Raw genomic sequence first — 27,773 nt, 5'->3', positions numbered from 1 at the left:
ACAAATAAAAATCAACAGAGGCTGGAGAAGTGGCTCAGCAGTTATAAGCACTTTTCCTTGCAGAGGACCTAGGTTCAGCTCCCAGCACTCACGTGACAGCTCACAACCATCTGTAACTCCAGCTCCCTCAGTGGGCACCAGGCAGGCACATGGTACACAAACACACACAGAAGCAAAATCTCATACACACAAAAATGAATTAACTCAAATAAATAAATAAATCTGTCAGGAAACATGAAAATGTTTCCAAAATAAAATTATGAGCAGAGTGGAGTTATTTTCCATTTTAAAAAGTGTTTTTAATGTCTAGCTCAAAAGACACCTAGATCCACAAAGGTGTTCTTGCCAGGGAGATATCCAAACTGCCTCACAAAGTTGTAATGAGTAAATAACAAGGGATCAAGGGATTATTTTGCTCATATTCAGTGTTGAAGATTAACAATGTAAAAAAATAAACCAAGAAATTGCAAAGGAGGCTGCAGAAGAGTGCAGGTGTCTAAGAGAACTACCACCCAAGAAACAACTTACAGCGTTCCCTTCCCCAAGCCCAAACCCCAGCAACACTGAGACCTGCAGAGACCAACGACTCCCTTCCCACTCCCCAACGGAAGCACCACAGGGACCCGTTAGAACACAGGGACCTAAGAACTTCATCTTCCAACTCAGCGTAGCTGCACCAGCAATTCGCTCAGTAACTGTGACACTCTCAACCCTGGCCAGAGAAACTTCTCTTTGCAGTGGGCAACAATCAATACAGAGACCCATAACTGGGCAAAGTGTTGAGAATAAGGGATTCTAAGTGCTCAGCCCTAAATGGGATCTGTCCATCACCTCCTTTCCCTCAAGGCTCGTGGACCATCACAGCAGAGGGGATAGAGAGAAGGCAGGAGCCGAAGCCTGAGGAGCAATGTTATGAGAGGCTGTCTTCCAGACATGACATGGCCATTGCACACATGAACCCACAGCAGCTGGGGCTGCCCAAGAGCTGCCCCAGAGCGAGCCAGTCAACATTCCAGAACGGACCCCACTCCCTAGCAGAGGACTCACCGGCAGCTAATGGCTACTGGAGAGGGAAAACCACTTCACTCTGGTGACGTGACTACTGGCAGACTGCCCATAATCAAGTGCATGGCCTCACAGACCTATGTGCATCCAAGTGGGTGGGGCTATAGCATAAATAAAGAACACATTTAAAAATGGTGTATTTTAAAAAATAACTTATGGTCAGGCATGGTAGTACATGCTAATGGTCCCAACACTTGGGAGTTAAGAGAAAAAGGATCAGGGGGGTTCAACCATATAGTGAGTTCTAGGCCAACCTGAACCCAAAACTTGGAGCTGGAGACACAGCTCAGCAGTTAGTATTTGCTGCTTTTCCAGAGGACAGAGTGTGGTCCCTAGTATTCCTGTTGGGCAGCTCACAACTGCCTGGAACTCCAGTTCCATGGGATCTGAAGTTTCTTCTGGCCTCCCTAGGCAGACACAAACATATACACATGAATAAAAAAATTAATACTCAAATTAAAATAAATATCTTCTATAGGTGATGGAACAGATTTTTAATCCAGCACTCAGGAGGCAGAGGCAGGCAGATCTCTGAGTCTGAGGCCAGCCTGGTCTACAGAGCGAGTTCCAGGACAGCCAGGGCTACACAGAAAGACCCTGTCTCAAACAAACAAACAAACAAACAAACAGGGGCTGGAGAGATGACGCAGAGGTTAACAGCACTGGCTGCTCCTCCAGAGGACCTGGGTTCCACTCCCAGCACCCACATGGCAGCTCACAACTGTCTCTAACTCCTGTTCCATGGGATTAGACCCCCTCACACAGACACACATGCAGGCAGAACACCAACGCACATGAAATGAATAATAAATCTATGTAAAGAGAAGAAAAAGAACTACCTAAGGAGTCAAGAGTAGCTCCACAATGAATGCCAGGGCAACCGAGTCACAATCTGGGGACTTGTCAATTTCCCAGCTGACTTCAAAGTGAGAGTAATGCTGAAAACAGCTGGTTTGAATTGTGTGGGCCAACTTGAAAAACAAAACCAAACCCAGCACACACCAAACAGAGAGAGTCACCGAACTGCAGGAGAAAACAGAAACAAGGAACTTGGATGTAGTAGCACAAATTTCACCAGTTAGAATCTGGCTTACACTGCCAACTCAAAGACGGACTGAAACCTAAAACACAGTCAGTTTACAGTGTTCACGCAGTTTGTAGCTTAGCAAACACTGAAGCAGTCAATACAGAACTCAGGGCTCCAGAGGAAACAGAGTGGTCTCTATGGTCCTCATCACCTTTGCATCAGTCAACCACCAGTAAACCTTCATTTTTGTGTTTCTCTTTAAAGATCCCTTATTGGACTGAACACATAGTTCATCAGTAGGACACTGCCTAGCATGCAGGAAGCCCTATACACAATCCCCAGCACCACACACAATAAACAAACATCTACATAAATGTTGCTTCTTTACTACACACTGTTAACTCAGTAGCGTCGACCTCACAGCCACAGCACTAAAGTAATGCTTGAGGGAACCTTCTCTGACACAAGCATTTCTCTAAGGCACATGACAGCATTCATGAACTCGGGACCCCTAAAGAGCACCTTAGTCCTGTGCTTGTGGCTAATTAAACAGAGAAATCATCAACAAAAAGCACAAAAATGCCAAACACAGGGCACCAAATGGACCCCAGAAAGGATACTCACTTGCAGTCAGCAGAACCTTACCTCATGACCTTCAGTGTGTGCTCAGGGGAACACGCCCTCACTGTTTTGCAAATATGACCCAGAAACATTTCGGAATTGACTCAGGGTTTCAGATATATAATATATATTTTATATATAAGTGTAAACAAACAGGTGAATTCAAATACAGAGTCTGTAATAGTGAAGATCCAGCACCATCCCCCTTCCAAAGTCCAGTACCTAATTTCCTAATAGCCCTTCCTTAAATGTAATACAAAGTAAGCTTAACTTCTACATTTTATTTCCACAACTTAAAAAAGTATCTTATGGAAGAGTCCTTCATAAAATGTAGCTACAGTTTAAAGAAAAGGTCAATTTATAGCTGGGACAGTCAACCTGTAAGATGCTTGTCTCACCGCATTTTAAGTCTAATTCTAGTATACCTCTTAATTATAATGAAGACTGACATAGAAACACATGAAGTCTCAGTCATAGTTTGTTAGGACTAAATGTTTTAGTAGGGCTACGATATAAATTCTCATCTGCAGACAGCTCCCCACTTACCAGCTTGATAATATCAAACCGATGGACTTTCAAGTCTGCACATACTCAACTTCAAAAAAAAAAAAACAAGCTGCCATGTAAACACTAAATGCATCATACACCATAGTCAAAAGGAACTTGAAATTAATCAAAGACCTAAATGTGTGAGCTACAATTCTAGTACTTAGAAAATATAGATGTAGCCGCGGGTGGTGGCACTCGCCTCTAATCCCAGTACTTGTGAGGCAGAGGTAGGCTGATCTGTGAGTTTAAGGCCAGCCTGGTGTATATGTGTTGACCATACACAAACTCTTACAGGGCTGGAGAGATGGCTCAGAGGCAAGAATGCCTGTTGAAGATTCTAGTTTGGGTCTTAAGTACCATATCAAGTGACTCATATGGCCTGTAACTCCAGTTCCAATGGATCTAACATGTCCTGTTCAGGTTTCCAGTCAACTGCACTCACATGCACACACTCACACACAGATACCCACACACAGACACCTACACACATATACAACTGAAAATAAAGTCCAGGGTGGTGGCCCATGCCTTTTATCCTAGCAGGGTTTGTTGTTGTTTTGAGATAGGGTTTCTCTGTGTATCCTTGACTATCCTGAACTCACTCTGTAGACCAGACTAGCTTCAAACTGCCTGGCTTTAATGCCAGCATTTAACAGCAGAAAGGCAGATCTCTGTGAGTTCTAGGCAAGCCTGATCTACACAGCAAGTTCCAGGCCAGCCAGGGAGGGCTACAGAATAAGAACCTGTCTCAAATAAATAAGTAAATAAATATTTAATAAAACTTCTTACGACTTGACAATAGAGACAATTTCTTGAATGGAAAATGGATTTGAACAGATACTTCTTCAAAGAAATCATACAAATGGCCAATAAATATAAGATGTTCAACATCATTAATCATTGATCAATATAAATTTAAAAATCACAATGAAAGCCAGGTGGTGGTAGCACACGCCTTTAAATTCCAGCACTCAGGAGGCAGAGGCATACAGTATACGAAAATGTTATGCAATTTGCAATAAGGATTTGATCAAGAATTTTGGTACCCCGAATTGAGGACCTATCCCCACATGGACACCGAGGGACAGCTGTATTAGGTCATCTTACAATTGTGTGGCACACAGTTCTAAAACCCTTGGAATCTCTGAAGTATCTTCTTCTATGTTAGTGACATGCTGGGGGCTCCAAGTTATCCCGAGAAGGAAGACTATTTAACAAAGGATCCAATCAAGGAAATGATAGGGTTAGAATTTTGAAGGCCACCTTCTATAGCAAGAGGCTAAAATGGAGGTGACCACCAGTGACCAATGACTCCATCAATCATGCCCCTTAACAAAACCTCAAAACTCCACAAGATAGGTATGTCGCCCAGTTGCTAAACTGCTTGCCCAGCATGCATGAACACATGCACTCAAACCCCAGCAGTGTATAAACTGACCCTAAAGGAGCATCCCTGTAAACGCAACTATACTAAGGAGACAGAGGCAGAGAAGTGCAGGTTCATTCTCAACTCCACAGTAGGTTGACACTCTGCTGGTATACAGGAGACCCTGTGTCAAGGGTGAAAAGTCAATAAAAGCTGAGTTTGGAGAGCTTCTAGATTGAGGAAGAACTCACCTGCATTCCAACTCCAAGGAACAGACTCCAAAACCCAGGACACTTAGGAATCTCACTATGTATCAAGTCATCTGGCTCTTCATTGAATCCTTTTATAATACCTTCATTGCTGACTGTGATGGCCAACAAACACCTTTACTCCCAGCACTCTGGAGACAGAGGCTGTGAGTTCTGTGAGTTCAAGGCCAGCCTGGTCTATGTAGAGTACCAGGACAGCCAGGCCTATATACACAGACCGTGTCTCAAAAAGAAAAAAGAAAAAAAAAAAAGGAGGGAAAAGAAAAAACAAAAAAACCGTCATAGTCAGGTATGATGGCTCATGTTTGTAATATTAGTACTTAAGAGGCTAAGAGAACTGTCAACAATAAAGTCAAAAATGCCTTCACAATACACAACCAATTGTGTACACTATCTTGGAGTACTGTGAGCCAATGCAGGAGTATTACTGAAAGGGGAGGGGAGCAAGTTAGCTGAGAATCTCCAATTTGGAGGCTAGTCAGACAGAATTTGGGAGTAACCTGGGACACTCTGCTTTCAACTCGTATCTAAGCAGGAAGCAGTCTTGAAGGACCTGTACTAACTCTGGTCAGAATATGAACTGGATTGAACTGTAGAGCATCCAGCTGGTATCAGATAAATGCTTTATGGAGGAAATAAAATCAGAAATAAAGTATCAAGTGTTATGAGTACAGAGCATTAAGAAGTTTTCTTGCCAGGTGGTAGTGGTGCATTGCCTTTAATCCCAGTACTCAGGAGGCAGAGGTAGGTGGATCTCTGTGAGTTCGAGGCCAGCCTGAGCTACAGAACGAGTTCCAGGAAAGGCGCCAAAGCTACACAGGGAAACCCTGTCTCGAAAAAAAACAAAAAAACAAAAAAAAGTTTACTCTATAGACTAGAAAGTTAAAATATAACTCCACTCCTCAATGCACATCTGAAACAAATTAAAATATGCATGTATACAAAAACTGTGTACAGAATGATCATAGCAGCATTGTTTATCACAATACGGGAATAATCAGAATTATCAATTGATGAATGGAAACAGGAAAACAAAATCAACTTAACAAATGGATAAATAAACCCCTTACAACCAAGAACACTGGTAAGATCTTCACCACAGAGAAACTCAAAGCATGCAAAGCTTCCAAACCCAACCACAACAGCCAAATCCCTAAAACCTGAAAAGAGAATAGGGATTTCTTGAGGCCAGGGGGAGAGAAACATGGGAGTAACTGCAAATAGCAGTTACTTCTTTTGGAGTGGATGAAAATATGAAAAACAGTATTCGTGGTGGTGGATATATCAGAAGCCTTGCAATATACACTTTATAACAAATGAATTCTTTGATTAACTGATTAATTTTGGAGAGGGCAGTGCTACATATAGAACAAGCTTCTTGTGCTAGGCAGAACTTTACCACTGAGCTAGAACCCAGCCCATATACTTCAATCTAAAGGAAAAAGGAGGCCTTTATGACTGGCATAGAAGGCTGGTAATCTTACTTGGCCAAACCTCAAATTATGAAGACAACTGGCTAAGAATGCACACTAACTGGAATCCATACTTCCGCCCTTCTTCCTATGATGTGGAAATAAAGAGTCCTCATATGACACAATCATGAAAGAAATCTGTTTTCTTCCTACTGATAGTCAACACAAAGACCAGAAATCAAAAGGACAAACAAAACAAAATCCGTGCAGGAAGAGTTTAAATCCCGGAGGCCTACAACATCATGGTTAGAACTCACAAGCAACTCAAAAACTTCATGACATGAGATAATCTCCTATTTTATCAAATATGACTGTTTATCATCCCTATTTTATGCTTAGTGGAAAAATATTATATAGCTATTAAAACGCAAAACTAGAATCAAATCCAGTTGACTGGATTCTAGATGCTGTGCTCATTCGTTCATTCAACATTTACAGAGGGCCTCCTCTATACCAGCCATCCAACTGCATGAGGAGGAAATGATGAGCTAATTGATTTCCAATAAAATCATAATCCTGAGGGACTTAGCAATGTGAGAATTATTAGTGTGGGGTTGGAATGCTATTTGTACTGGGTAGTCAGAGAAAGTCTCACTGAAGAAATGCGTCTAAAGGTCTGAGGGGGGAAGGGAGCAAAGGGCTGAGGTGGGAACAGCAAGGAACCACCACATGATAGGAACCTGAGTATCTGGGAGAGGTCAAGGCATGGTTCTCAACCTTCCTAATGCTGCAACCTGTTAATACAGTCATGGTGACCACAACTACAAGATTATTTTGTTGCTACTACATAACTGTAATTTCGAAACTGTTATCAATCATAATGTAAACATCTGATATGCAAACCCCCCTCAAAGGGGTCACATCTCACAGGTTGAGAACCACTGCCTCATCAGTTCTATCAGTCTGAACAAAATAAGGAAGACTGAAGTGGCCATCTGCCTTTTGCTGAGTCTAATGGGTTGGCAAGAAGACTGTAAGGGTCCAAGAACGAGGCAGGAAACCATCAGTGAAACTGCTAATATGAAATCCAGAAAGGGATGATGATGATGTAATGTAGAAGAGGAGACAGTTCCAGTTCTGGATCTCTTCTGCAGGTAGAAACGACATAATTCGTGGAGGGTCTAATGATGGGGTGGGATCAATCTAAAGTCCCTAGTTCACAAATAAAGAAGTTGGCAAGTATCAACAAGGAAGAAACATGTTTGGGGAAGAGAATTCAAAAAAGCAATTTTATAGCTGGGTGTAATGGTACATGCCTGTAATCCCAGCACTTGGAGGATTACAAATTTGCAGCCACTCTGGGCTACATGATTAGGAGATCCCATCTCCAAGTAAAACAAAAGCACTTTTATATATACATGTTTACCTCTTCTACTCTGTGTCTTAACCACTACACTGCCTACTGCTGTTTGTGTAGTAGGGTTCTCAGATAGTAAGATAGCACTCCATTCTAGAGCCTCTGATTCCAGAGCCCATGGTCTTTACTCCTAGTATCTCAGAGGCATGCAGTATTTTTTTGCGATCAAAAACCTATACTCAAAACTATCAAGTGAGGAAACTTTTAAAACACCCAAAAAACACAAACAAGTCTTTTGCTGCTATTAGCCATTAGCAGATACCAATTACAGAGCGATGTAACGGACGCCATCAAGCAAGTGTTCAGTTTAGGTAAATACTAAACAAAAGTGCATCATCTGAAAGATGCCAGATCACACTTTTAATTCTCCTTGATAAAGAAGTGTCTTTAAACAGTAAAACCATCATAATTTTCTCAGTACACAGATAATGTACATGTAATTTGATCCATAAATTAATTTTATTAAGAATTTTTAAGGAATATTTCCTCCCCCCACCACCACCCCTTCTTGAGACAGGGTCTCACCATGTAGCCCTAGCTGTCCTGGAACTGGCTACGTAGACCAGAACCCACAGAGATCTGCCTGTCTCTGTCTCCTGGGTGCTGGGGATTAAAAATGTATACTACCACACCAGCTACCTCTCAATTTCTTAGCGACAGAGGTTATAAATCAATGCACTGATAAGTACTTGTTTCTTCTTCTCTTGAACACTGAGGATAGAACAGGGACCATCAAGTACACTAGGCAAATGTGCTACCACTGAGTAGTGAATTCCTAGCTCATCTGCTTAATTCTTGACTGAAAAGCTAATGAATCATCCCAATAACTTCCCAACAATGCCAAACTTCAAAAAAATCTTCATTACCTATTAATGTACAGCAGTGTGGTGATATACTGTGTACCCCCAATAAACTTGCCTGAGGATCTGAGGACAGAGCCAGCCACTAAATTAGACATAGAGGTCAGGCAGTGGTGGCACACACCTTTAATCCCAGCACTTGAGATCTCATGCCTTTGCTTGGGAGGCACACACACACCTTTAATCCCAGGAAGTAATACAGCAGGGCAGAGAAAGGTATATAAGGTGTGAGGAAATAGGAACTCACTCTCTTTAGGCTGAGGATTTCGTAGATAAGAACTAGTGGCTGGGCCGGGCGGTGGTGGTGGTGGTGGTGCACGCCTTTAATCCCAGCACTCGGGAGGCAGAGCCAGGTGGATCTCTGTGAGTTCGAGGCCAGCCTGGGCTACCAAGTGAGTTCCAGGAAAGGCGCAAAGCTACACAGAGAAACCCTGTCTCGAAAAACCAAAAAAAAAAAAAAAAAAAAAACTAGTGGCTGGCTGTTCTGCTTCTCTGATCTTTCAGCTTTCATCCTGATATCTGGCTCTGGGTTTTTTATTAAAAGATCATCTAAGATTCGAACAACACAGCATCACTACATTTCAGAACTTGGTTTCCAATCTGTTTCACTAATTACTTAGTTACTATATAATTTCCCAAATTTCCCACTTCCCCAAATAAGTAGCTTACAGAAACTGAAAAGTCATAATAAAGTTACCTGACTTTTACAAAACTGCAGTTAAGAATCCAGATGAAAAAAATATAAAGGTACTTAGAAAAAGTTTTTACAAACATATACACAAAAATGAACAACCTTCTGGACTATATAATGTGAATCTAAATTTTAAAGTGTTCCTGTGTGCTAGTCAACCAACTTGCCACTAATAAACTGATTAACAGATTTTCTTGAAGTAGAATTAACCAAAGCAGAATTTGCTATTCATGAATGCTTCTTGAAGTGGCAAGTGATAGACCAATCTTTATTGTACTCACAAGCTTTGACCATATTTAAAAGAGAAAAGTACTTTTTCCTGCTTTCATGGAATCATTGGGGAAGGGAGCTTGAAGGGTTAAAAATCCATATACTTCCAAGACAAATAAAGAAGAGATTCCATAAAACCTATGTGATAGAATGCAAAAATAAAAGGCACATACCATCACTTTATGCTTTTGACCACTTATGTTTGTCATTTACACAGAACACCCTCAGTTCTACACTATGCAGATTCCCTAGTCCCTTGGCACTTACTCTGATACCTCTGGCTACCCTATTACTAAAGAATCCAGCAAACTTCAGACTCAGAATTCAAGTTCCCCGATAGCCAATAAGCTTCAGGATCCAAGATGACAATTTTCCAATTTCTGATTATGCTAAAACCTTAATTATGACATCGACAAATAAGAAGGTAGCACTAACTGTCAAGGCAACCAGACTAGTAGGACAAGAGCCCATATGCTACCTCTCTGAATCACTATAGCCAATAACTTGAACAAAGTGCTGGGAAAATCCAAGATAAGACCCAACTCAGTGAGAGATGGTGAAAACGCAGGGCTGCAGGTGCTGGTGCACACCCTTCATTCCAGCACGTGGTAAGTAGAGGCAGAAAGATCTGTGAGCTCTGCTCTACATAACCAGTTCCAAGACAGCCATGGCTGCATGGTAAGACCCTGTCACAAAAAGAAAAAAAAAAAAAAGTGGGGGGGGGCCCACAGGGAGAGAAAAGAAGGGTGTCCACAAGAATAACCATTTCTTGCAATTACATTATTTAGAGTAGACAAACATCAGCTATTATGTGCTAAATTCCTAAGATTAGACACATAAAAGGGGTCAAATCAGGAAAACATACAGATTTTAGTAGTTCATTGCCCTACCCACTCAGTCACTTTGTCCTAATCAGGTTAAAAAAAAAAAAAAGTTGTTGTTGAGACATGGTCTCACACTATGTAGCCCTGGCTGTCCTGGAACTCACTCTGTAGACCAGACTGGCCTAGTACTCACAGAGATCTGCCTGCCCTACCTCCCAAGTGCTGAGATTAAAGGTTTGTTCCACCATGGCCAGCATCAATGAAGTAAAATTTAAAACTTCTATTTTAAAAGGAATCTGAACAAAATGGCTAAATACTAAATTTGGAAAATATGTATGAAAGCCTAAGTATTTCACCTGACAGGGCTGGAGCACGCCTTTAATCCCAGCACTCGGGAGGCAGAGGCAGGCTCTGTGAGTTCAAGGCCAGCCTGGTCTACAGAGCGAGATCCAGGGAAGCAAGGGCTCCTATACAGAAAAACTGTCTCTAAAACCCTTAAAAAAAACAAACCAGGAGCTCTTAGGTCTGGAGAGAAGGCTCAGACTCCGCAGTTAAGAGTACTTGTTACTCTTCCAGAGGACCCAGGATCCAGTCCCAGTACTCACATGGTAGCTCACATTATAACTCCAGTTTCAGGGGATCTAATGCCCTCTTCTGGACTCTTTAGGCATTGGGCATGCATGTGGTATACAGATATGCATGCCAGGAAAACACCCATACACATAAAAATATATCTAAAAAAATTTTTTTAAAGAAAAAGTTATCTTAAAATATTATCTTATAATCTTACTTGGTGATTTCTGACTTTATTTTGAAAAGAACTAGTAGGAAGAGAAGAAGCAAAATAGGAAAGAATGCATCAAAGTGTGAAATGCACCACAGGGAGCTGTATATTGATGAACCCTAGCAACAGCAGCTTCCCCACAACATGGGCACCTCCCTGATGGTTGGCACAGCTCCCTGGCTAGGTGCTTCCAGATTCCAACAACATCATCTACCTTAGTATACTATCAAAAACTACTTTTGTGTATGAAAGAAAGTTGAGAAGCACTGACAGAGTAGATGTCAGCCAAGCCAGGCATAGTGGGACACACTTGTAATCCTAGCACTCAGGAGACCCAGGCAGGAAGATCTCAAATTAGATGTCAGCCTGGGCTACACACCTGAAATGGGGTACACACACAAGCAAGCTGGGCAACGGCGGCACACACCTTTAATCCCCGTGCTTGGGAGGCAGAGGCAGGCGGATCCCTGAATCCAGCTTTGTCTACAGAATGAGCGAAACAAAACAAAAAACAAACAAAAATAAAAAATAGCCGGGTGGTGGTGGCGCACGCCTTTAATCCCAGCACTCGGGAGGTGGAGCCAGGCAGATCTCGGTGAGTTCAAGGCCAGCCTGGGCTACCAAGTGAGTTCCAGGAAAGGCGCAAAGCTACACAGGGAAACCCTGTCTCAAAAAACCAAAATAAATAAATAAATAAATAAATAAATAAATAAATAAATAATATAAAATAAAAAATAAAAGCAATTACAACCTCAGCTTTAAATTTATATGCTCTAGTAAGAAACTAAAGGGCTGACCTAACTTGATTTTATTGTATATAAAAATTATTTCACTGCTATCAAGTGATCAAATCCCACATTACACTGCACAGTGTGGCATGTTTTTAAAAAACAGCTTTGATTGCAGCTTAAGTAATCTCTTCTTCAGCAATAATAATACCCCTGTAGTAAGATATGGAAATCTAATCTTATCTAAAAATACTTGCTGAGTTAATGAATACATTTGATCATTTAGTTATAGTGTTATGTTTAAGTTACTTTGAAAAGAGGTAACTTTTGCTGTCAAGTGGTCAGAAAATAAACCTTTCGAAAACATACAGAAATAAAAACCACACCAAAGTGTCCTTCAAAGAGTCTGCTATGGAGCTGGATAGACGGCTCAGTGGTTAAGAGCAAGAACTAGCCGGGCGGTGGTGGCGCACGCCTTTAATCCCAGCACTCGGGAGGCAGAGCCAGGCGGATCTCTGTGAGTTCGAGGCCAGCCTGGGCTACCAAGTGAGTTCCAGGAAGGGTGCAAAGCTACACAGAGAAACCCTGTCTCGAAAAACCAGAAAAAACAAAACAAAACAAAAAAAACAAGAGCAAGAACTACCCTTGCAGAGGACCCTGGTTTGGTTCCCAGCACCCATGTCAGGAAGCTCACATGCCCCTATTATAACTCCAGCCCTAGTAGATCAGGGCCTACACAGGCACCTGCATTCACATGCACACACCCACACAGAGACACACAACACACACAATAAAAATAAATCTTCATCAAAATGCTAGTTCCCTAAAAAAGTATCAGATACTTTGAAATACATACAAAGGTCAAGCTTTAAGTTTAATTAAAACAGAAAGGGTCAGTTCCCCATGTTAATCAGAAGACAAAGGAATGAAAGCCTGGTGCACTAGAGTCTAAGGTTGTGGTTGAAGCACAGAACAGGCATAAAAAGCATTTTCCCCACTGTTGAAGGCACGGAGTAAACACCAAAAATATCAATCTCTCTTGGAAACAAACCTGCTTTTTCCAAATACTTGAAGTGTAAAAGCTAAACAGCTCTCCTGCCAAAGCCAAACACAACCACAAGTGTGGTGGATTTTAATCTTTATTTTTAGTCTTAAATAATGCTTCTATCTTAAGACAGATCATCTTCGAGAGGTCCTAACAATGTCTTAATACAGATAAAAATGTTAAAGCAATCATATAGCCCATCTGCTGTCCAACTGGTGCTCCACAGTTCCTTTTTTGGCCTCAAATGACGAAACTTCTCTAACGTCTCTGGGGAGAGTGCAAAGTATAACGTTTCCTGAAATTGTTCTTGTTTCTGCTGCACCATTTCGTGACACTCTTCAACTAGAAACGCTCCTTGCAGTTTTATTGTTCTGCAGGAGAGGCCAAAGGGACACGCAAATGCAAACAGAGTGTTGCAGGGAAAGCAGGTTGAAAGACACAGTCAAAGATGGAAAAAATGCGCAAGAATGAAAAACATTTCCAGCACAGAGAAGCGCCAACAATGAGATCTTGCTTATTCTTCTAGAAACAAAAGCCAAAAATTCTTCTAAGGAAAATGTGGTTTCTCTCTTTACTCAAGAGGATGTTCAAACTCCAAAAGGCATTCCGCTGACACTCTACAAGAGTTCTGCCCTCTCTTCTATGTGCTTTAACACCGCTAGCCCTATCTGTAAATTAAACGCCAGCTATAGATAATGCAATCTCTAGAAACTACAATTGTGGTTGCCATCTTTGCCTGAAAAAAATTTTTTTTTCCCCTTGGATTTGGAAGGGGGATAAAAGGAGTACATTAAGTTGGAAGGCAAGAAAACCACCGTCAAGTCAGATTGATAAAACACGGGTTAACAGGAGCCTTCTACCAAACTAAGAAGGTCTGGGGAAGAAGGGCAAAGGAGCCACGGCCTTACCGAGTCCGCAAGGGTGGGGCATCGTAAGGAAAAAAATATATATATTAAGAGAGCGAGTTTCTCCCGAGGCCGAGGAGCGGGCCCACGAGCTCGCACCCTGGGTGGCACAGGACGCTGGGGACACAGGCGAAGGGCGGCTTCGAAGGAGACGTGGGCTGCCGGGGAATGCCCCGGAGTGCGGGCTGACAGGAGGAGGCACCCACGGGGCACGGGATGAAGATCGAAGAAGAGCAAGCAGGGGCCGGGCGATCCGAGGCTGCGCGTGGGAGGCCGGGCAGAGACCGCGGAGCGCCGTGGGCAAGCGGCCGTCCTCGGCGAGGCGCTCCCCGGCTTGCCCCACGCTCTGCCCCTATCCGGCCGCCGGGACCGCGGGCGACGGCGGCGGGCACAGCTGTTTCCACCCTGCCGGGGACCGCAGGGGGAGGGGGAGGAGGCGAGCATCTCCCCGGTGGCCGGGGAGCCAAGCAGCGGCCGTCCTCGCGCGAGGGCGCGGAGCGGAGCCCCCACCGCAGAGCGCACGCCGAACTTCGCCCTTTCTTCCCCTCGGCCGCCTTTATGCCACAACTTCGCGGCCGCGACGGTCCGCGGCCACCGGCCGACACCCCCGCTCCGCTCGCCGACCAGTGTTCCCCGACGCCCCGAGGTCAGGGAAGGCCGCCCGGAGCCGGGCCCCGCGGCCCCGGACGCCGCCCCCGCGCCGACGCTCGCCCCGTCTCGGCGGCCCCCACGCCCGCCCCGCTGCAGCAGCAGCTCCGCTCACCTGCATTGACGCCATGATGAAACCATCCCCCCAAGGCCAGCGAGGCCAGAGACGCAGGGGGCGGAGCCGCCGTGCTCGCGTCACGCCGCGGGGGCCCAACATCCCGGGCACGGGGGTGGAGTCGCCGATGGGAAGGGGCCCGCGCGTCCCATTGGCTGGCGCGCGGGCGACCGGGGGCGGGGCGGGGCGGGGCGGGGCGGGGCGCCCTGGGTACCTCGCATCCAAGCCAGTTTACACGCTGGCCCACCCTAGGTGCTGGCCGAGGCGCTGCTTGGGTTCGATCCGCAGCAGTACGCCCCGGTCACGAAGCTGTCTGGATCCGCGGGTTTGGGGTTCTTTTTTGGGTTTGTTTGGCTTTTTTTTTTTTTTTTGTCTCAAATCCCAGCTACAGGTGTAAGGTTTATAGTTTGTTTTTTGTTTTGTTTCGGTTTTTTTTTTTTGTTAATCCCCCTTCTCATGTCTTTTCTACACCTACCGCGTTTTCACGCCTTCCTAGACAGATAAAACTTCGCCTGGGGATGCTTTCTCGTCTTCGCAGGCCCGGGAGGCATTTCCTAATTTTGGGGGGGAGGGAGGGTGGAGAGCAGAGAGTCACACGTTTCCTTATAGGACGGAATGAAAACTGAGAGCAGGGCAACATTGTCATCTTAAAGGCAAGAGCAACTGTATTTTTAGTGTTGAAACGTGCTGGGAAGGGAAGGGGAAAGAATAATGTTTTCTTTTGTGTGCGATTTTCTAGCTCCCTTACCGAAGCCTCTCAATCGTAAACTCCATGTGTATCGTAGTAGTTGTTAACTTTGATTAGCGATTGACTCTAGTCACGAATTCTCAGGGTAGTAGCTCACGTCCTAATACTCTTAAACCTTGCGCCATGCCTGCATCCCTCTTCAGCCTATTCTGTGGTGGGCAGTTTCATGATCAGCCGACCTATGAATGAGTTGGGGCAGGAAACGCTGAGCATACAGAATTTATTCTAGGAATGCACCAGTTCTGCCAACGTTTATCAGAAGTCACATTTTTAAAGCTCTTCCGGAACCGAAGATGTCATTTGGTTTATAAGAGGAAAATGGAAGGCAAAAGCTTGCACCTCGTGTCCTATCTCTAAAAGAATCTCTAAAAGGCTGACATGTTGAGTAGAAGGTTTTTGCTTTACCCGAATAAAAGTTTAAATCTTAAAAAAAAAAAAAGTTTAAATCTTTATTTTTATTGACTTGCCTTCTTTTGTAGACATTTCTCTACGATATAAATATAATGGCAATGTAGAATATCATTCTTCACACTTAAGATAGATCACGATGTTCTCTGGGAACATCCGTAAGGAAATGCGTTCAAAAAAGGAAAAGATCTTTAAAATATGCCAGTTATTCTATGGCATAATATTCAACACAGTTTATCTTCACCACAGAGGAAACCTTTTTTGGTATTCTTCCCTCTCTAAGACTTCACTCTATTGCCAGAAATAGTTTTCTTCCCTTCCTATGTAAAATGTGATCTTGGAGTTTGTGTGACTTGGAAATCAAGAATCGGCCAAGCACCTTGGGCATCAGTTCAGTTGTGTTGCCGCCATTACAACATGGAATAAAGCCCACAGAGCCCAGTCAAAGAGGTAAGTTGAAAGGTTGTCCACTATTCTTTCCAGAGATCTTTGTCCCTATGATTGCAGGTCATAATTTTTTTTGTTTTGTTTTGTTTTGTTTTGTTTTGTTTTTTGGTTTTGGTTTTGGTTTTTTGAGACAGGGTTTCTCTGTGTAGCTTTGCGCCTTTCCTGGAACTCACTTGGTAGCCCAGGCTGGCCTCCAACTCACAGAGATCCGCCTGGCTCTGCCTCCCGAGTGCTGGGATTAAAGGCGTGTGCCACCACCGCCCGGCTGCAGGTCGTAATTTACCAGCTAACGTTCATTTGGTTTAAAAGCTGATTCTTCCTAAAGATGTAGATAAGAGATGACTCCACACCCAGGTGGTGGTGGCACACGCCTATAATCCCAGCACTCGGAAGGCAGAGGCAGGCAGATCTATAAGTTCAAAGCCAGCCTGGTCTACGGAGCCAGTGCCAGGGCTACATAGAGAAACCCTGTATTTGGGGGAGGGGGAGCACTCCACAAACAAAGCATTGTGACCTCATCGGAGCAAATAGCCTGCCAGGCAAGATACTCAGAAGGGGGAAAAGTGGTTATAGGAATTTTGGTGTTGCCTACAGTAGAACTAGCATCTGTTCTCAGCCTCACATGTGTTCAAAGGATCTTCACAGGAGGAAAAAAAAAATCAGTATTAGTGACATCCCAGGAAATTCTAAGCAGCTAACAATTACCTATGGTCTGTATTCTTTCATTAATACATACTAGAGCGCTGGGATGTATAGTTCATTGGGAAAGCCTGTGGCTAACATGAAGGAGACCCCGATTTGATCTACTAGCACTAAAAGCAAAACAAAAGCCAAAAGTATGTAATAGGATGTTCCTGACATACTTGGGAGCCAAAAATGTGGCTTTCAGGCAGCGTAGAGGCATATTATTATCTTCAGTGAGTATAAAGTGTTTTCTAAAACTCTTGACTGCCCATTATTTGATGGAGATGCTCATATTTCTTCTCAGAATGTAGCTTGTTAGTAGATAGGCAACAAAATGTCTGGTAATACCAAAAGGGAAAGAGGAAGTGAATCTCTAACTACAGGATTGGAATTGACGCAACCACATTGGAAAATGGCTCGGAAATAAAGAAGTCAGTCACAGAATCTTTTGAAAAGCAATATTTGCAATAAAACATTAAGTAGTACTAAATGCAGTATGTTAATTCCACCTGGATAGTGATTCAAACACATTGTAAAAGATGTCTTTGAGACAATTGAAGCAAAGTGAAAATAGAGTGGATATTAAGGAATTGTTATTTAGCCCAGCAGGAGGTGGTATGAGCCTTTAATCCCAGCACTCAGGAGGCAGAGGCAGGCAGATCTTGATGAGCTTGAGGCCAGCCTGGTCTACACAGCAAGCTCCAGGACAGCCAGGGTTACACAGAGAAACCCTGTCTCGGAAAACCAAAATCAAAACAACAAAAAGGGGAATTGTTATTTATATAAGATTTAATAATGGTATTCAGTTTTTAATTTCCACATCAAGTAGAAATGACTATCAGCTGACAAGTAGGGGTAGTTTGGCAATTCTTCCGCATCTCCTGAACTCTCCCACTCTCAACTCTTGTCAGAAAACAGGAGATTATAACAGGGGGCCCGGTGTCTGAAGTCTCCCCTTCCAAGGGCACGGGAAACCTGAGATAATGGGGCTGAGCTAGCCGGTGCAAAACCTCAATTGTCGGGAGGAAATATGAACCCCTCTGGTAATATTGAGGAGCCATAGAAGACCACTGGGTCGTTGCTGCAATTTTTATAATGCAATGGAGTTTATGGATGTTCTTGGTCTAGTGATTCACTGGACTGGAATGTCAGAAGCAGTCTGCTGAGGCGTTGCTTACTGGAGTATGAGGAGGCAGAGCAGAGGCCAGGGTCTTCTATTTGGAGTCTGTCTCCATGGAGCCGTTCATGGCTGATCTCACACCAGAGAAGTGGAGGCATTCAACAGCAAACAGCTCACTTATTAGAGCTTAGAAAAGGCATTAAATGAGAATTTGCTTTTTTCTTTCTTTTCTTTTCTTTCCTTTTTTTTTTTTTTTTTTTTTTTTTTTTCTGTCCTGGAACTCACTTTATAGAGCAGGCTGGCCTTGAACTCACTGAGGTCCGCCTACCTCTGCCTCCCAAGTGCTGGGATTAAAGGCATGTGCCACCACTGCCTGGCTTTTACCAATTGAAATTTTAAATGATTTTAAATACCATTCTAAGGGACAAGGAGCGTAGTTCAGTGATGGGGTAGTCTTGCCTGGCATCCTCAAGACGTGGGGTTCTAGCCTCAGCATTGCAAAAAACAAATACAATAACCAAACACTCTAAGACAAAATTGGAATACTGTCATTTTGAGCTTTAAGTCACATTTGTAAATACATTAAGGAATTAACTTGGCTTCCTTGTTATTTATGCAGAAATTACATACCTGGAGTTTTAATGGTTCCCTGCAGCTCCAGCACCATCATAGGTAAGTATATTAACAGCCAGCACTAGTTCAAGGAAATGGCCAAAATTCAAACTTCAGTTTCTACTGCATATGCATTATTTTCACAGTATCATAAAATACAAAACTTAGTAGTTGGTACAAAATAAGGACTATCTGGACTTCATTCTTTTCCCTTAGCCCTCATGCATAATCTTTGCTTATTTCTCTCCTAGATTTCTTCAGATATGCTCTCAGAGATTATTTGAAAAGGATGTGGTTTCAATTTTTTTCTATTAACCTCTTTAAAAATCAAATGTGGGGCTGGAGAGATGGCTCAGCCATTAAAGGCTAGGCTCACAACCAAAAATATAAGAGTTCGGTTCCCAGCACCCACGACTGTCTCTCCAGCCACAAAAAAAAAAAAAAAAAAAAAAAAAATCAAATGTGGAGCTCCCATTAGAATGCTGCCATCATGGACACAAGTCCCGTGTACCCCATCAAGCTAGCTAGGGGAGCCAAAGCGCCAGTTCACAGGGGCAGTGCCTGCAGGTATACGTGGACTTTATGAATGATACCAGTCCCCTATAATCAGCAACATGAAAGGCCACGTGGGAGAGGGTGATGTGCTTGGTAGCTGTGTGACCCTTACTTCTAGGTCCTGGATATCCACCACTTGGCCCACGGGATGACCTGCAGCTGCAGCTGTTAAATAAAGCATTTATATTGTGTGTTTAAGGGAATCAAATGAAGTAGATATTTATCCTCATACCCACAGATAAGTGAACTCCTTGCCCATCATCAAGGAAACTAATAATCTTTGCAACAGACAAAGACTATTACAGAAAAGCACAACCAATCAAAATGCAGAGTTGTACAGCCTAGCCCGAACTGAAACATCTACAACAGCACTCCCTCACCTAAGAGCCAGGGATCTTTGCTGGAGAGAGGGTGGAAAGATTGCAAGAGCAGAAGGTCAGGAAATTTGCAGCGAGACTGTGTCTCCATGTCAGAGAAGCTGCAACCACGAAGTCTCATCGATATGGCTTCCTAAACATGACCTGCATAAGTATGACACCAACAGACATGCTCATGAGCAGGAAAGGGGACAGGCCTCAACCCTAGACAAAGAACTACAGCAATTAAGGAGTGCTGAGAGCTGGAGAAATAGTCTTGTTTATCCAATACCAAATAGTCAGCCCTGAAATCATACATACAAGTAACATCATACAGACTAAGCAGGTTGTTTTTATATGTTTAGAAATACACACACAGACACCACCAACAACAAAGAAAAACAAGCCATGAGTTTGAATGATGGCAAAAAGGGTACATAGGAGGGATTGTAGGGGGGAAGTAGAAGAGGGGAAATAATGTAATTACAGTCTAAATAATAATATTAAATACTAGAGAAATGTTTTAAAAGTCTCATGAGGGCAAGTAAAGTGGCTGGTGAGGGGCACTTGCTGCCAATCCCGATGACCTATGTTAGATCCTCAGGACACACATGGTGGAAGGGAAAAACTGGCTCCTGTAAGTTGTCCTCTGACTTCTACACTGGTGCCCACACACATACATACATACATTATACACACACACACACACACACACACACACACACACACACCCCATACACGCACATCATGCACATGCATCACACATGCACCAAATATTTGACACTTTTAAAAATAATAATCAGCCAGGTGGTGGTGGCCCATACCTTTAATTTCAGCATTCAGGAGGAAGGGGCAAGTGGATCGCTGAGTTCAAGACCAGCCTTGTCTATACAATGAGTTCCAGGAACTCATTGTAACCCTGTCTCAAAAAAACAAACCAAGTAAACAAACGAACAAACAAGAAACTATAAATAGATAAATAGATAGATAGATAGATAGATAGATAGATAGATAGATAGATAGATAGATAGATAGATAGAACAATGGAAACCATGGACCCACTACACAGAAAAAAATGCACATACCTGTAAAATGTCTCATTACCTGATGTTATCGGTGTTCGTGAGCAAAAGTGTGTAAAGCTCAAGATCACAACACTTTGACTTGAGCTGGCCGTATTGACCTACACCTATCATGTCAATGCTTTTAAACCTGATGCTTTAAAGCAAGATAGATAGATGATATAATAGATGATATATAGACAGATATTGACAGCTGATAGACAGACAGACAGATTCCATCACAAAAATAAAAGAGTAAATTTAAAAAGAACACATTCCAAAGATGGATTCTGTTCCAACCTCTTACCCATCAATGATTTATCTTATGTAGACAATTCCATGCTTGTTTGGTTTTTCTAGTTTGCATGTTTTCTTGTGGTACTATCTTTGTGTCACTGGGGCATAATATCTCAGTAACTAAAAAGGTGGGAAGGCTGGGTTGGAGAAATGGCTCAGTGGTGAAGAATACTAGCTGATCTTCCAGAAAACTTGGATTCAATTCCCAGCACCCATATGGCAGATCACAGCTGTCAGTAACTCCAGTTCTAGAGGATCTGACACCCTCACACAGACATACATGCAGGCAAAACACCAATGCCTGTGAAATAAAATTTAAAAATGTGTAAATGTTGAGTAGGGGGGAAAAAGACAAATAAAAGGTAGGAAGGCTTGCTTTGGCTCACCTTTTCAGGTTTCATTTCATGAGCACTGGGACCTGTCGCTTTGAAACTATGGAAGCAAGTTGGTCATAGTGGAAGCTCACAGAAGAGGGGGTCTGTTCACTTCATGGCAGCTGGGGGACTAAGAAGATAGAAAGGAGTCACAGGCCCAAACAAACTTAAATAAATAATAATAATGATAATTAATAAAATGGAAAGCAAAGACCTACTACCCTTCAAAGGCACCCCCCAGGGGACCTAATGTCTTTCCAGTAGATTGGCCTATAGGTTCTACCAACTAGGCTTACAATGCATAGACTGGTGAGGACCACACAGGATGTGTGAAAAGCTGTGGGTTGGTACCCAAGAAATGAGTGCTTGCCCGGATCCTTCCCAAGAGTAACCCGAAACTGATGGTGCTAACTATTCATGGCAGATACTGCTCACTGCTGGGACGGAGTACTGGTATGCTCTGGGTGGACCAGATGCTTTAGTTGGATTGCAGGGGAGTCTAGGAGTGTTCAGAGACGGGGGGAGCAAGGGTCTTTGGCGATTGTAGGTCAATGGCTACTTACTAATCATTTTAGAAATATTTTGATTTTTTTCTTGCGTGTGTGTGTGTGTGTGTGTGTGTGTGTGTGTGTGTGTGTGTGTTATGCATGTGTATATATGCATATTTGCTTGACTGTAGGCACATGGTGGGGTGTGTATGTGTATGTGTACATGTACATGTGAACACCTGAGGTTGCTATCAGGAATCACCCTTGATCACTACTGTATTCATTGAGACAGAGTCTCTCCATCAAAACCAGAGCTAGGTAGTTTAGCTAGGCAGCCTGCTCTGGGATCTCTCTTCTCTGCCTTCCAAGGCTGGAATTATACCACACATTTATGTGAGTTCTGCAGATCCGAACACCAGTCCCCAGGCTTGTGTGGTAAGTGCTCTAACCACTGAGCAATCTCAGTTAATTTTGGCGTGTGATGTTTGTTCTATTTGTGATTTTTAAAAATTTTGTTTATTGTATTGTATTGTATTGTATTTGCACAAATGTATATCTGCAGCCCATGCATGCAGTACCTGCCAAGGCCAGAAGAGAACATTAGATGCTCTGGAACTGGAATTCCAGCCATTGTGAGTTGTCAACTGGGTGCTGGGAATTGAACTCAGATCCTCTGAAAAAGCAGCAAATGCTTTTAACTACTGTGCCCTCTAGTCCTATAAGTTTTTCTTAATAATGAAGTTTAAAAATATATAAATAAGAGGATAAATGAAATAGAATTAAATGCTGAGCCATCTCCCTAACCCTGGATGTTTTCTTGTCGAGGCAATGGAAATATTCTTTTGTTTGTTTTTTGAGACAGTGTTTCTCTGTGTAGCCCTGGCTATCCCAGAACTTGCTCTGTAGACCAGGCTGGCCTCGAACTCAGAGATCTGCTTGCCTCTGCCTCCCAAGTGCTGGCTGGGATTAAAGGCATGCACCACCACCACCATGGTTGAGGCAATGGAAATACTATAAAATGAGATTGTGCTCATGGTTGTTTACCCAAGTGGAGAAGCTTACTAAAAAGTACTGAACTATACACAAATGGTGAGTGTTTATGATATATAAATTATTGCTCAGTAAATTGGTTATAAAAAGAGAAAAGGTGTAGTGGTAGTGTATTCCTATGATCTCAGCATTCAAATTCACCAACCACTTCAGAGGTTAAGGTCGGCTTGCACTACACAGCAAAACCTGGGAGAGAGAAGAGAAAGGGAAGGAAGGAGAGGAGAGTGACGAGGGGAGGGGAGGGAGGGAAGAGAAGCCACAGAGGTGTGCAGCTGTAGTATGAGCCACTTGGGAGGCTGAAGCAGGAGAATGACCTGAGCCAGGAAGTCAGGGACTGCTGCCTCCTTCAAAATTATTTTAAAGGGACTATTAACTGTTTTTCATTTTGTGTTTGTTGTTATTTGTGTGTTGGCGTTGTTTTGGTTTGTTTACTTGTTTGTTTTCTGAGATATGGTCTCAGCCCAGGTTGACTTGGTTCACTGCGGAGAGGAAACTGGCCTTGAGTTCCTGAACCCCCCTACCTCTACCTCCTAAGTGCCAGAATTACAGGTGTGTGTTTTCACACCCAGCTAAGGGAGAGCTTAGTTATTTTATTGAGCCTGGCTACTGAATCTCAGCCTGCATCCCCCAGTAATGGTAGTAGATGTACAGTTTGTCAGACTGTTCTCTGGGTTCAGATTTCTTCACTGTAAAATGGAGTGTTGCATATTTCTTCATAGCTATCCAGATTAATGCCTTTCCTTATCTAAGTATTCCATCTGCCACATTTGGTGGCTTACATCTATAATACCAGGTGTGAGGCAGGAGGCTGAGGCAGGACAATCGCCTCCAATTCAAGGTCAGGCTACTCTACAAAGCAAATTCAAGGTGAGTCAGAGCTACATGATGAGACCCCGTCTCAACCAAAACAAAAAGTTCAAAATTGTTCCCTAGTCACTTCCTTCCCTTTTTTCTGCTATACCCACCATTGTACCACAACTCATTCCTCTACTGTGTCATCAGGCCTATAATGATTGCGTCTAAATGTGTAGAGATGTGTAACAACCGTTTACACAGCATTTACATGACATTACATAATGTGGAGCTGTTCTATAGTATATGGGAAGATATGTATAGGTCCTATGTAAATAAGTCATTGTATCTGGGGGTCTAAAGCATCTGCAGGTTCTATTATTTGCAAGACAGTTCTGGAAGCATGCTGCACCTTCTGCAGATACTGAGGGCCAACTGTGATGAGTGAATCATGCTGATACACATGAACATATTGATCAGTGTTACATCAGTTAAAGCAAGACAGCCGGATATTATGTGCCTTCTGAAGACAGTACAAGAGAAGGTTAAACAGGATGTGCTACAGCTAAAAGAATCTAATCAAGATTTTATGTCTCATGATCAGTGTTTATGGGAAATACAGGATGAGAAAGGTGCATAATAGAGGAACTTATTAAATCATAGCATGAGGCTGTGAATGGCCAAAGTCAGATTATAGGAAATTCATCAAGACAAATGACCCAGTTTCTTCCATAAATGTCATAAAGGAGGAGGATGGAAAAAAAGACCACATAGATTAAAGGATACTTAAGAGGCATAGTAAACAGATTCAAAATGTTAACCTTACTTGGATCCTAATTCAAGCAAAAGAAAGGCAAAGGTATTTTTGGAGCAATAGAGATTTCAACACAGACTGGATAGTGTTCTAAAAAAACACAGATTAAAAAGCCATTAGAAAGGAAATGTTGGAGACTGGGGTTGTAAGTGTGCCATTAAACACATAAGCATAGCTGGTAGTTTTTGAAGAAAAATAGTGAACAAAGAAATTTCAACAACATGTGGCCAAATGAGAAATCTAGCTGCTGTATGGCTTGTGATAGGATCATGTCTCAATGATCCCAGCGTAAGCTGAATATAGCTTATTCTTGTTGTTGTGACCTAATACCTGAGAAAAAAACAACTTAAGACAGGAAAAGTTCATAGTCGAGCTAGAGTCCATCATTAAAGGGAGTTATAGTGACTCTGTAGTGTGGAAGCATATGACCTATGACCTTCTAGGCCCCAACACTCACTTTCTCCAGCTAAGCCCCACCTCCTCAATGATCCAGTCTCTCAAAACAATGCCACCAACTGTGATCAAGGGCTTAAACACATGAGCCTGGGTACATTTCACAAGCAAACCATGCTGTTTACGTCATAATTTCCATAATCTTGACTTGGGGAGAATCCCCATGGGGTGGCCTTATGGAGGTAGAGAGAATGATTAGAACCTCTGGTTAGTGGTCACAGATGTAACCAGGCACATCTTTTTTTTTTTTTTCAAGATATATTTGAACCAGAACTGATTAGGTTGTTGACAGTTCTATAGAAACATTTTTAGCCTTATTGTGTATTTGGGCCCAGTTCAGACAGATATTCCATGTATACACCATTATTGGTGAAGGAAATGAATTAGAATCAGGACTGTGTGGCGAATGCCAAGTCAGAGGTGGAACTCCTGGGAGGTAGACTGTAAGAAGATCAAAAGTTCAAGATCATCCTTGGCTACAGAGTGACTTCAGGGTTTGCCTGGAATATGTGAGACACTGTCTCAAAAACAACAGAAAAAAGAAAGACAGACCAATCAGAATGGAATCAGAAGCCGGGCGGTGGTGGCGCATGCCTTTAAATCCAGCATTCGGGATGCAGAGCCAGGCAGATCTCCGTGAGTTCAAGGCCAGCCTGGTCTACAGATCGAGATCCAGGACAGGCACCAAAACTACACAGAGAAACCTATCTCGAAACCGTCCGTGTCGTCCCCCCCCCTCCCCCCCCCCCCCCCCCCGCCAAAAAAAGGAATCGGAGACTTGGGATTTAGTTGAGTCATACATAACTTGCCCAAAATGTGCCAGACCTTCAATCTGATCCCCAGAATGCATAAATGAATGAATGAATGAATAAACAGCATGGAATCAGGAATGGAAGAAGCTGTAATTTTATATATATATCCTAGACCCTCAGGTTGAGAGTAACATTCAACAGATGATAATGGGTCTGAGGTTCTTAAAATTCATGATTCAACTAGACCTGGACCAGGACTGAACTTAGGGGCTAGAGTATGCTGCCACTGCTGCACCACAGTATTAGAAATAGTGGGTGGGACCTAGAGACTCAGTGGGAGAGCACTCGCACAGAACGAACAGAGCCCTAGATTCCATGGTTCTAAAAGAAGTGGACTGAGGAGGTGCTCCACCAAACAAGAACTCTACAGGTACTCCACACGCACGCGCACACAAAACCTGCCAACACATATGTCTGATTTTATCAGTAACCCATGCTGTTGCTTAGAAATTATCTGAGGGTCAGCCAAGGTCCACCAGAATAGGAAACTTGTTCTATAGTATGGTTTTATTAGGAAGTGATCAAATCTTTGGGAGGTGGGGCTTTGTGGAAGGTCTTTTGGTCATCAGGAGCATGTCCTCCAAGGGTACTGTGTGACTGCAGTCTTCTCCATTCAGTTTATCTGCTCTGGCTCACATGACTGTTTAAAGTTTTATTTTTAAATTTTATGTAATGTTTTTTGTCTCCCCCAACTGAGTCTCAATTATGTAGTTCATCGGTCCTGGCACCTGCTATACAATTCAGTAGAGTGTAATGAGGCCAGCCAAAGAAACCCACCCCGACCCCAAGACCAGAGCCAGTGAAAGAAACCCACCCTGTGACCCCAAGACCAGAGCCAGTGAAAGAAACCCACCCTGGCCCCAAGACCAGAGCCAGTGAAAGAAACACCCTTGCCCTGAAACCAGAGCCATTGAAAGAAACACTTTAGCCCTAAACCCAGAACCAAAGAAATACACCCTGACCCTGAAACCAGTACCAAAGAAACACACTTTGGCCCTAGAATCAGAGCCAGCGGAAGAAATATGCCCTGGCCTTGAAATTAGAGCCAAAAGGCTAAAAGGGCCAGTGAAAGAAACACACTTTGGCCCTGAAACCAGAACCAAATCTGCCCTTGACAAATAAGCAGAAAACCAACCAATCCCTGAGCAGAAAACCAACCAATCCCTGCACGAGATCTAGCCAATCTGAGCTCAAGGCCTGAAATCTGACCAATTCCCACCCTGAAAATCTTCTCCCTGGAAAAAACTCCGCCCCTAAGAACCCCTATATAAACCCTGTACTGCTATCCTTTTTCCACCGTGGCAGAGCTGGACTCTGCCTTCCCAGTAAATCTCTTGAATAAGGTTTAGATGAGACTTTCTTTTGCCTTGCAGGAGCAGAGAGCCTGGGCGGAGCTGAGTGGAGCTGAACTGTAACACTTTCACTGGCGAAAGCTTCCCCTAACAGAGAGGAGTTGTTACACTGGGAGAGACCTGAGCAGAACTGTAACAACTTGGCTGGGGAAACCCTCCCCTGCCAGAGCAGAGCTGTTACATTGGGGAAACCTTTCCGTGGAGCAGGGCTGGGAGCTGCTATGCTTACTGTGACCTGTGGTGTTCCTTGCCTCCCGATTGCCAGAATCCCTTTCCATCCAAGCCGCTGTGCTTACACTCAGGACACCTCAAACTTCTGGAAATCCTCCCCTAGCCTCCCAAATACTGAGATTGCAAATGTATGTAACTATTCCCAGTTTAAAAAGTGACTATTTAGGGGGTTGGGGATTTAGCTCAGTGGTAGAGTGCTTGCCTAGCAAGCACAAGGCCCTGGGTTCGGCCCTCAGCTGGGGGTGGGGGGGGGGACTATTTGAATAGCAAGTTCCAAGCTATCCTGGACTCTGTCTCAAAAACAAATAAAAACAGTAAGTCGTTCACCATGAAAATTCCCAAGTAAAATTTGTTGATACAAACCAAAGGATGGGCCAGGGAAATGGTTCGGAGGGTAAAGGCTGAAGGACTCTAGGAGATCTGAGCTTGGCAAACACGGCGCTGTCAGGCCCTTCTGCCAGTTCCTTTAGGGTTCAGCTTTGCAACCACACTCCCCATGAATCCAAAGACCTTGTTTCCACGG

General features: G+C 43.3%; 1 protein-coding gene and 1 long non-coding RNA gene across 4 annotated transcripts in view; one reads left to right on the top strand and one right to left on the bottom strand.

Annotated features, from left to right (window-relative positions):
- Nucleotides 1–14,729, bottom strand: part of Ube2w (ubiquitin conjugating enzyme E2 W) — a 50,761-nt gene extending 36,032 nt beyond the window's left edge. The window contains exon 1 of one of the 3 annotated variants that reach the window (XM_059253984.1): nt 14,597–14,729. In XM_059253984.1, coding sequence (XP_059109967.1) covers nt 14,597–14,698 — 102 coding nt within the window. In that variant the 5' untranslated portion in view covers nt 14,699–14,729. Of the gene's footprint in view, nt 1–9,720; nt 9,840–14,596 lie in introns of those variants that run through there. The other 2 variants (XM_059253986.1, XM_059253985.1) reach the window with 2 other exon arrangements.
- A 1,984-nt stretch (nt 14,730–16,713) lies between these two features.
- On the top strand, nt 16,714–27,389 carry LOC131904591 (uncharacterized). Its single transcript, XR_009377768.1, has 3 exons — nt 16,714–16,909; nt 18,623–18,675; nt 27,041–27,389. It is a non-coding gene; the product is annotated as an uncharacterized LOC131904591 (long non-coding RNA).
- Nucleotides 27,390–27,773: the final 384 nt, after the last annotated feature.

Source organism: Peromyscus eremicus, chromosome 2 (genome assembly GCF_949786415.1).
Source record: "Peromyscus eremicus chromosome 2, PerEre_H2_v1, whole genome shotgun sequence".
Lineage (NCBI taxonomy): Eukaryota > Metazoa > Chordata > Mammalia > Rodentia > Cricetidae > Peromyscus > Peromyscus eremicus.
Note: the sequence above shows the minus strand (reverse complement) of the source record. Positions and strands in the feature narration are given on the sequence as shown.